General features: G+C 55.8%; 2 protein-coding genes across 4 annotated transcripts in view; one reads left to right on the forward strand and one right to left on the reverse strand.

The window, feature by feature from the left end:
- The first annotated feature begins 1,140 nt into the window (after positions 1–1,140).
- TAGLN (transgelin) lies at positions 1,141–6,589 on the forward strand. Of its 2 annotated transcripts, XM_017523378.2 has the most exons (6): positions 1,184–1,294; positions 2,559–2,652; positions 4,802–4,993; positions 5,099–5,276; positions 5,577–5,679; positions 6,015–6,588. In XM_017523378.2, exons 3-6 carry the CDS (start codon positions 4,814–4,816, stop codon positions 6,157–6,159), a joined length of 606 nt encoding a protein of 201 aa, XP_017378867.1. In that variant the 5' UTR covers positions 1,184–1,294; positions 2,559–2,652; positions 4,802–4,813; the 3' UTR covers positions 6,160–6,588. The 2 variants fall into 2 exon arrangements, with proteins under 2 accessions (XP_017378866.1, XP_017378867.1); XM_017523377.2 differs by lacking the exon at positions 2,559–2,652 and having other exon boundaries at positions 1,141–1,294; positions 6,015–6,589.
- A 272-nt stretch (positions 6,590–6,861) lies between these two features.
- PCSK7 (proprotein convertase subtilisin/kexin type 7) overlaps positions 6,862–10,159 on the reverse strand; it is a 25,462-nt gene continuing 22,164 nt past the window's right edge. The window contains exons 14-18 of one of the 2 annotated variants that reach the window (XR_001823493.2): positions 9,761–9,855; positions 9,443–9,524; positions 8,843–8,936; positions 8,459–8,576; positions 6,862–8,166 (exon numbers count right to left, since the gene is read on the reverse strand). Coding sequence is in view for 1 of the 2 variants with exons in the window: in XM_017523375.2 (XP_017378864.1) it covers positions 7,807–8,166; positions 8,459–8,576; positions 8,843–8,936; positions 9,761–9,855 (667 nt within the window). In the remaining variant the exon portion in view is untranslated. The remainder of the gene's footprint in view (positions 8,167–8,458; positions 8,577–8,842; positions 8,937–9,442; positions 9,525–9,760; positions 9,856–10,159) is intronic. The other variant, XM_017523375.2, reaches the window with a different exon arrangement.

The raw sequence follows: 10,159 nt of genomic DNA on the forward strand, positions 1-10,159 counted from the left end.
TATTTGACATTTTTCTTTTTTTTTTTTGGAGATGAGTCTTGCTCTGTCGCCCAGGCTGGAGAGAAGTGGCGTGATCTCGGCTCACTGCAACCTCCACTTCCCAGGTTCAAGCGATTCTCCTGCCTCAGCCTCCTGAGTAGCTGGGATTACAGGCATTCCCCCACCACGCCTGGCTAGTCTCACCTTTTTAAACCCCCATCTCTCCCCAAGATCCCTGAGGCCAGGTACAAGCACGATGTGAATGGGCTGTCTCCATAGGGTGACAGAGGCTGGTCTGTTTTCCAGGGTGGTAGGGGCTGTTCCTAAAGGGAGGAAGGGATGATAACCAGCCTCCTGAATCTCCTACTCCGTGTTAGCGTCTCAGGCTCTGCCAGGCCTGAGAGACCCTCTCATTGACACTGCCCACTAGATGGGGGCTGGGTTTGGCCTCCACTTCTGAGGAACCTTCAAATCCCAGCCCCCAACTAAAGCATGTAACTCAAGACCTATCTGAACTCAAAGCTCTCCTCAACCTGAGCAGGCTGGTACAATTGAAAGGGTGGGTCTGACCACCTCTCCAGCACGCACGGGGGTCAGCAGAGGTACACAGGACCTGCCACTCACCATTCACCATGTGGCCTTGGGGAAGACACACTCGGAGCCTGTTTCCTCATCTGTAAAATGGGGATGTAATTACACCCTCACAGTGTAGTTGCGAGTATTCAATGAGAACACTGCAAAGGGCTGGTGTGGAGTAGGTCCTCAGGAAAGGTTGGATCCCATGTCCCATCACAGCTAAAAGCCCCAGGAGAGGGTGCCTGGTTTGTCCTCACACACCCCTGGGATCCCAGGCTCCGTAGCCCCTTGCCCCGTTCTCCAGGCAGACTCTGTTGAACTCCCCCTCCTCTCAAACTCGGGGGCAGGAAACAGTGAAGTAGGAGCAGCCCTAAGTCCGGGCAGGGTCCTGTCCATAAAAGGCTTTTCCCGGGCCGGCTCCCCGCCGGCAGCGCGCCCCGCCCCCGGCCCGCTCCATCTCTAAAGCACGCAGAGAATGTCTCGGCAGCCCCGGCAGACTGCTCCAACTTGGTGTCTTTCCCCAAATATGGAGCCTGTGTGGAGTCACTGGGGGAGCCGGGGGTGGGGAGCGGAGCTGGCTTCCTCTAGCAGGGAGGGGGCCAAGGGGCGAGCCAGCGGCGGAGGCTGACATCACCACGGCGGCAGCCCTTTAAACCCCTCACCCAGCCAGCGCCCAGTCCTGTCTGTCCAAGCCCAGGCACAGGTCTTCATTCCTTCCTGCGAGCCCCGAGGAAGCCCTGTGAGTGCATTTGCTGGGGCTTGGAGGGAAGTCGGGCTGGAGCTGGACAGGCGCAGTGGGTGCATTTCCGGCAGGCTCTCCTGAGGTCGCAGGCGCCAGCTCCCTGGCTGGGGAAACTCACCCGCTCTGTCGGCATGGAGGCCCAAGCTCCAGGCGGGGTGGGCTGGATCGCTAGCGTCCCGGATCTCTCTCAGACCGGGCAGCCCCGGGCTCATTGAAATGCCCAGGATGACTTGGCTGGTGCAGAGGAGTTGATGGTGGCAACCACCGGGGTCAGAGGGAGGCTCCCCATCTCAGCCAGCTGCATCCACAGGGTATGCGCAAGGCTGCAGGCGCCGCGCGGTTAGGCAAGGGCTCTGCTGTCTGTCGCCCCTCTAGGAGGACCTCCAAAGAGGTGAGGAGTGTGCGAATGCACCTGTGTTGGAGCGCAGTGTCACACTGGAGGGTCCCTAAGGCCTGAACAGCAGGGATAGCCCTGCGACAACGTGAAGGGCCACAGAACTCTTGTATCCCACAGTTTGGGGCGGCCTGTCCTGCCGACACACAGCCCCTTCCTCTGTCTGAGAGTGGGAGTCCTCTCCACGGTAGCAGATAGGTGGGGGCGGTACTGCCAAGGACTAGCTTTGGAGTGATGGGCGGGGCAGGCCTGGGACCTTTGGTTTTTCCCAAAGGGTGGTTCCCCTTCGAGTTTACTATTCCAAAGGTAGCAGTGAGGATGGCACGCGTTTATGTAGTCAGACCACTCCTGTTTGTTCATGGAGTAGAGAGGAGCCACCCTCCTTTCCTCTCAGAGGTTCAGATGTGTTCACTCCTATTTGGGAAGTGAGAAGGGGTACATCAGCCCTGCAGGGACCCCTGGTTCCACTCGTGTTTCTAGGCTTCTGCTGGTAGGGGGTACCACCTGCCTGTTTGCCCCTGGACTTTGTTCTTTCTCCACTGCCCACCTTTACCCACTGGGCAGCTGGGGAGGGGCCCTGGCAGACGCCACAGGACTGGAGGATCCAAGCCCATCCATGCTGTCTTGGGAGTGTCTTGAGACGCCCCTGGGTGGGCGGCCCCAGAGTCATCCTCCTCTCTCCCTCTCTAGTAGCTTGAAGGCGGGACTGGGGAGGCTTCATCAGAGGACTCTAAGGGATTTCTGGGGATTCTCCACTTTTAGACTCTGACCCAGGAGGAAGAAGGGGAAGGATGGTAGTACTGGGCGGGAGTGGGGGTGGTGTGTGCTTCATCCTTCCTCTGACTGAAATCCAAGTCTTGTTTCTAGATCCGGGGGCTGCAGCATTCTGTACCTGTCACCCTCAGCCTTAACGCTTTGACCTGTTCTGTCTGTTCTGACCCTCCGAGACTGGAAGCTGGGGGTAGGGGACAGATTCTCCTTCCATCCTGTTCCTCAGGAGCCCAGCAAGGGTGCAGGCAGGGAAGGCAGGCATGAGGGCAGGTGGAGTGGCGGTAGAGGCAGGGCCTGAGACAGAAGGTGGGTGCCTGTCTGGGATGGTGGTGCGAAGGCTGAGACAGAGGCTGGGGAGGATGGAAGCCAGGATGCAGGGCTACCAAAATCACCTGGTCCCAACTGACCTGGGGGTTTGGACCACAGTTCTTTGTGCAGGAGTCCTTGGGCGGTTGGGGAGCAGGGGTGGGACACACAGGGTGAAGGGAGGGATTGGCTGTTTGTAGCTGAACAGCAGAACAGAGCACTCTGCCTTTGGGGTCTCTGGCATCACTGGCAGGGAGAGGGATGGCTGGGCCAGGAGCCCACCTCATCCCCAGTGCTCAGAGAACTGGGTTCTCAGAGGTGGTCCTGTCCCCACTTTGCACGTAAGGAAACAGACGCAGGGAGGAGAGAATGCCCAAAGGTGGGGATTTCAATGAGTCCATGTGAACATTGTTGTGCGCTCAGGGAATGATTGTGAGAAGGGGTGGAGGCTGGAGCAGGCAACAGAGAACTGACATTTCGAGGTCCGTTTTTCACTCCTTGGTTAAGGGCAGGCTCTCTCCCTGGTCATTACCAGGAGCCTGGCTCTGGGCAGCAAAGAACTGACATTTCAAGGAGCTCTGCTAAGGGCCGGGCAGTATATAGGGGCGTTCACAGACACCGTCCCATTTTCACAGCCCTCCGAGATTGATAACATAACCCCCACTTCCCAGACAGGGACTCGAGCGCAGAAAGGCTGTCGGCCCTGGGAAAGGAAGGGCAGGGCATCAGGCTGAGCACCTGGCCTGGGACCTGTGGGATGTGATGGTGTTCGCTCTGCTTCCCACAGAGTGGGATGCCGGTGGGGTGGGGTCTCACCAGAGAGGGAGCCAGGGGTGCATGCCCTTGCCTCCGTCCTCAGACCAGTGCGCATCTCCTGACCTCTGACCTCTCTGAGGCCAAGGGATGGTTCAGCTTCCTTTGGTACTTCTTTTGGAAGTCTCTTCAGACAAACACTGGAGAGAAGGCACAGAACCCTAGGGTGACATCAGTGGCCACGTCAGGTTCCTGTTCTCAGCCACCCCCATCAGCCCAGACACCTACCTGCCTGGCCTGCTCCTGCTGCCACCCCTCTCCATGAGTGGGACTCCTGAGCAGTGCCAGGCCCAGGCCCTCGGGGTGGTAGTTACTGGATGGGGCTGGGCTTCTCATTCCCTGGCAGGCAGACTCTTGGCTCTGGAACATCCCTGGGGAGCTCTGACTTCTTGGTTGCTCAGACTCCTCCAGTTGTGAGAGCCTAAGGGCATGAGGAGGAAGTCGATGGGTAGACCAGGTGTCTCATCTGGTTCCTCTGAGGATATGCAGCTTCTTTGCCAAGAGCTTTTGGGCTTTGGTGGCTTCCTAGCCCTTGCCTGGAGTGGCAAGTTTTATTCTCTTCAGCTGCAGACTGGAAGCTGAGCTGACCTGGCAAAGAGCTGGAGTTCTGAAGTTCCAACTTCCAGGCCAGGGCCAGCTTCCGGGTGAGAGTGGGAAGTAATGGTTCCATGAGGCAGAGGCAGTAAACCCCCACACCCAAAGCTGGACAAACGCACTGGCTGGCTGTGGGGGCAATGTGGCTTCTGGAAGATCTCTCCAGTGGCTCTGTGACTGGTCTTGGCAAAGAATGTTCTAGACCAAGGGTTGCCAAACTACAGCTCATGGGCCAAATCTAGCCTGCTGTCTGCTTTTGTAAATAAAGTTTTATTGGAACAGAGCCATGTTCATTTGTTACATATTGTCTATGGCTGCTTTCACACTGCAACAGCAGAGACCATATGGCCTACAAAGCCTACAATATGTTCTGTCTTGTCCTTTACAAAAATAGTTTACTGACCCCTGCTCTAGACCTCCAAAGATCTGGTATCCTATTTCCTGGTGTTTCAGTTCAGAGAGGTGTCTAGACTAGGGGCTGAGCTTGGCCTGGATGGGCAGTGCTGTGGCAAGTGTCTAGGATGGCTGGGTACCCTGCACAGAGCTAGAAGGCTGCCTGGCAGGGGTGAAAGCAGAGCTGCTCCCTGATCCTCTGCCCCTCCCTCATTCACCCTGGCCTGCTTTAGCTCTCCCCAGACATGGCCAACAAGGGTCCTTCCTATGGCATGAGCCGCGAAGTGCAGTCCAAAATTGAGAAGAAATACGACGAGGAGCTGGAGGAGCGGCTGGTGGAGTGGATTATAGTGCAGTGTGGTCCAGATGTGGGCCGCCCAGACCGTGGGCGCCTGGGCTTCCAGGTCTGGCTGAAGAATGGCGTGGTGAGTGGCACCCTGGGATGGGGGGCTGGGGTGTACCACCCTGTGAGTCCCGGGCCAAGCCCTGGGCTGAGCGCTAAGCTGCATCCTATACCCTGTGCCTGGCAGATTCTGAGCAAGCTGGTGAATAGCCTGTACCCTGATGGCTCCAAGCCAGTGAAGGTGCCTGAGAACCCACCCTCCATGGTCTTCAAGCAGATGGAGCAGGTGGCCCAGTTCCTGAAGGCAGCTGAGGACTATGGGGTCACCAAGACTGACATGTTCCAGACTGTTGACCTCTTTGAAGGTAGAGAGGAGGAAGGGACTGGGGGAGGAGGAGGGCAGGAGGACAGGGTGCTGGGCAGGGAGAGGGAACGACCAGAATATGCCACAATTAGGGGTGTGCCCGCCGGTGCACGGCAGGGATGGGATATGCTGAGAATAACATGCCACGCTCACAGGGCCCCACTGAGAGGCCTCCCTTGATTTGGGGACAACTCTTGCCTCTGGTTTGGCCATTTTTCTGTGAGAGACGGAGGCTGGCCCTGGCTTGGAACCTTGTTTATACATTCCTGATGTTCGTCTCCTCTCCCCTTTCTTCTCACAGGCAAAGACATGGCAGCAGTGCAGAGGACCCTGATGGCTTTGGGCAGCTTGGCAGTGACCAAGAATGATGGGCACTACCGTGGAGATCCCAACTGGTTTATGAAGTATGTGGCCCTTAGAGAGCTTGGGTCTCCCTCTGCATGGGGTGGGAGGCGGCTCGTGCTAATGGGTTTTCGGGAAGGATTAGGGGAAGCGGAAAGCCAGGAAGGGATGAAGTGAAGGTCTGCGGTCGGGGAATAACGGGTCCTTAATACTCCTTGACCCCTTCCTTTCCACCCTCCTGTGCTCAGTCTCCCTAGCCTAGGAGGCAAGCTAGATTAGGGAAAAAAAGTGAAACAGGAAGGCAATGAGATTGGGCTAGGACGTAACAGAGGGATCAGAACATGGGTGGAAAACACGCAGTTCTAGCAAGTCTTTATTCTGGTTCCTCCTCTTCTAGGAAAGCGCAGGAGCATAAGAGAGAATTCACAGAGAGCCAGCTGCAGGAGGGAAAGCATGTCATTGGCCTTCAGATGGGCAGCAACAGAGGGGCCTCCCAGGCCGGCATGACAGGCTACGGACGACCTCGGCAGATCATCAGTTAGAGGGGAGAGGGCCAGCCCTGAGCCCTGCCCTCCTCCGGCTCCTTGGCTGCAGCCATCCCGCTTAGCCTGCCTCACCCACACCCGTGTGGTACCTTCAGCCCTGGCCAAGCTTTGAGGCTCTGTCACTGAGCAATGGTAACTGCACATGGGCAGCTCCTTCCCCTTCCCCCGGCTCAACTTCCTATCCCAAAGCATCACTGCCCTGGCCCCTCCCTCCCAGCTGCCCCCACCACCCCTACTGTCTCGCCCCTGAGTAAAGCAGGGGAGAAACGGTCTGGGGGTAGCCTGGATGTGGGTCAAGTCCACTGTCCTTGGCAGCAAAAGCCCATTGAAGAAGAACCAGCCCAGCCTCCCCCATCTTTTCCTGGAATATTTTTGGGGTTGGAACTCAAAAAGAAAAAAAAAAAAATACATCAATCTTTTCTCAGGCCTGGCTAGCAGAGTTTGATTTGCCCTGGTCACTTGTGTTAGTTCCAGATCTGAGCAGGGGACGGGCAGGCATCTCGGGCTTATGTGTGCTCCTGGCTGCTGTCCTCTGAAGGACCCTTCACGTGCCAAGATTCCAGGAGGGTCAGATTCTCTCAGAGGAAACAGGCTGTGGAACAGGAGAGTGAATCTTGGGGACCGAAGGGAAAGAGGAGCCACTCAGCAGCTTGCAGCGGCTTTGGGGAGACAGGAAAGGAGAGCTCGCGAGTGGCAGAATTGTTTGGAAGGTTTTTATTTTGGAAAAGCTGTGCAGAAAAAAATTCAGGAAAATGTTGCTGTGAAAAGAGACAAACAAATCTTAAGCATTAAAAAAAATTCAAATCAACCAACTAGCTCAGAAGAGGGGAGAAGGCCAAGATTGAGAGAAGAGTCACAGCCTGTCAGGCAGATAGCTGGCCTCTGGCGGGAAGGCCATTTCCCTGAGCACTTGCAGAGGAAGACAGGGTGGTGGCAGGACTGGAGTGGCAGCGGCTCTCAAGGCTGTCTCCTCCGACACACACGTCTGCCATCTGCTCTGCAGTCCTGCCGTGGGATTCCCTAGTGAAGCAGCTCAGGCCCGGGGAAGCTGTGTGTATCCCAGCTGTGCCAGCAGCATCGGACCAATCACGGCGGGTGGGGGGTGGTGGTGGTGGTGGTGAAGAGCCAGGGGTTCATTCAAGGTTGGCTTCTGATCAGGCATCTTGGGAATGGATAATGGAGGTGGCCACTTTCAGGACAGGCATGTCCAGGGGCTCTTCCCAGCCTTTACCCCAAAGTCTTCTTCCCAAGTGACCCCAGTCATGTTTCCATGGAGATGCACTCCTGGCTATGGCAGGCACCTTCTCAACTCGTGTGGGTGGGGGGCCCCCATGCATGGGGGACCTAGACAACTGGCTTGCCCAAGAGAGATGAAGATGGAGGACTACCCAAAGGGGGCGCCAATCCCCTGTCCAAGACCTTCTCCCCAAAAGCTCCTGTTTGGCTGCAGGAAGACCCTGTGGCTCTCACCAGACTTCTCTGGCACCAATCCTCTGCCATTTGTATCTTAAGAAGGCCCTCACCCTCTGAGTGGAGTCACAGGATGCTGTTTAGGCCTCAGATTCCAGATGTAAGCATCAGGTCTCTCCGGAGCTCCCTAATTTTGGGAAAGAAGAGCCTGTCCCATACTGTCAGGCCCTGAGGTCAGCAGATCTGCTCCTCCTTCCCGTGCAGTAGGTCTAGGTGCTGATGGGGGCAGTCCAAGGCGCTCTTGTTCTGGGACAGGCTCCAGTCCCCTTGCTCCAACGGGTCTGGGGCAAGGAGGTCAGAAGTGGTGGGAAGGCCCCTGCTCTCTGTTTCTACTTCGTCTGGATCCTTGCTGCTGCAAAGTGGCACTGATTCTAGCTCTGTCCCTTCCTCCTTGGCTTTCCGGCTTCGATGGGGCCAGTGGCAGGGTCCACTCCTACAAGCTTGGTTGGAAGCCACATTCCTCTGGCTCAAATATACTTCCACCATGTAGTAAACGGTCCAGAAGACGGTGAAACAGCCTACCAGCACCAGGGTCTGGGGCCGAGGCAAGCACCTACATGAGGCACTGTTTCCCGAGGCCTACAGCCTTTCTCAGCCCAGGACAATGAGCTCAGAAAGTCTTTTTCCTTCTAGAGACTGTCCTTTTCACCCCCTCCCCTGACAAGGCCTATCCTGTAAGAGTTAGGCTAGCAGGGTAGGAGCAATGCTATGAAACCACTGCTGGAACCCAGGTCTTCCCTGTCCTTCAGCCCCAGGCCACCCTGAGCAGCACACTACGAACTCCATCCCCACACAGGACAGTCCTGTCTACCTGTAGCCCTAGTACCTTGAGGGTGTTGGGGGTGATGGTGTAACCATCTTCCTCAGGAATTTTCAGCCCAGGCGGGCAGGGCAGGACAAAGTCATCATGCAGGTATTTTCCGCTCATGGCACTTTCTAACAGCCTGTGGAGAAGAAAAGGAGTGAGGAAGCCCCACTGACTGTGGTTCTGATACCATTTGCCCTCATCCATCTTCCCACCTTACAGCTGAAGACAGGGAAGCCCCACAGCAAAAAGGCGAGGCCCAGACTGTAAGTTCCCAGCCCATGGCTCCATCTACCGGCTTGAGGCTGGAGCTGGGAAGCACAGCTGGGGTTCGGAGGGAGATGGGCTCCCTAGGCGGCCCTTCCCGTGAGTGGCCTTCCCTCTGACACATGCGGCTATACCCACCTTTGTCTGTCCCTGATGTCTACTGGACTCCACACAGAGCCATATAGGGTCAGCTGCCATTGCCGAAGGATGCCGACCTGGAATGACTCATCCCCTAGGGCAGCAAGGGGCAGCTCGTGAGCCACACCCCTCTGTCAGCCATGCCAAACAGCAGAGGCCCTGCCCTCCCTGCCACCCAAAGGGGCTCAGGCCGCATGGTCTGCTCTAGGAGCTGCCTCACTGTGTCCCACTGACCCCGGGTTCTGCAGAAGGGCCTCACTGGGTACCCTTAGGGATGGAAAGGGTTGAAAGGCTGTATTCCAAAGCAGAATCTTGCTTTTCTCTCCCATATTTTGGGGGTTCAGCTGGGATTCTGCTTGGAAAAAAAAGTCTTTCTACCAAATTAAAGAAAGCTTTTAAAACCACTGGTCTAGTGAATACCGAACTTGATTGGAGGTTGGGAGGGTTGAGTTCAATTTCTGGTCTATATGCTGACACTAAAGATATTCAAAATTCATGGATATTGTGGCCTTCATTGATATGATGACCTTCCATAAATCACCTCAAATCTCTGGGCCAGTTAAAAAAAAAAAAAACGGTGAAAATGAGTCCTGCCCTTACCTGCCTATCAGGGCTGGCCGAAGGATGGTTATATGTGAAAGGACTTGAAATGTGGTTTCAACAAGGAATTTTTGTTGCTATCCTGAGGAAAAATGGATCGGTCACTCCTCCAAGGAATACGAGAGGTCGTATAAACAAACAGTTTCAGATAGCAATGCCCATTTTATGGATGGGACACACTTCTTGGCATCAACCCTCTTGGTCCAATGGCAACACTATATATGGCACACGGGAAACTTTCTGTGGGGACTCTGAGATGCAGAGGGACCAGATAACAAGCAGGAAAGGCAGGGCGTGGCACAAGGGCAGGAGGCTCACCGACATCCCTGACAACAAGCCTGTAGGTCCCCCGGGCTCTCTCCCCCCAGCATCGCACAGTGGAGAAGGTCCAGTCATCAAAGCCATTAGGATCCCTGGGGAAAGAAGACAGCAGAAACAGGTGGAAGGCGTGGGTCAGGGAGCTGACCTTCCCCCAGCAGCGCTTTCGTACTGTAGTAGCCATGGAAACAACTAGGAAGGGTGTCACAAGGGGTTCTCAGGTGCCCCTTGCCCCTGGGGTCTCATGGAAGGAGGAACTTGTGTCAACATGGTGTGGTGGAAAAAGCAAGCATGGCGCGCACAGGCTTGGAGTCCCACGGATCTAGATTTATTCTTATTCTCCTGGGCACTTACTGGCTCCATGACTTGTTTCCTAATTTTTTTTTTTTTTTTTTTTTT

This window comes from Cebus imitator, unplaced genomic scaffold (assembly GCF_001604975.1).
Source record: "Cebus imitator isolate Cc_AM_T3 unplaced genomic scaffold, Cebus_imitator-1.0 Scaffold28, whole genome shotgun sequence".
Classification (NCBI taxonomy): domain Eukaryota; kingdom Metazoa; phylum Chordata; class Mammalia; order Primates; family Cebidae; genus Cebus; species Cebus imitator.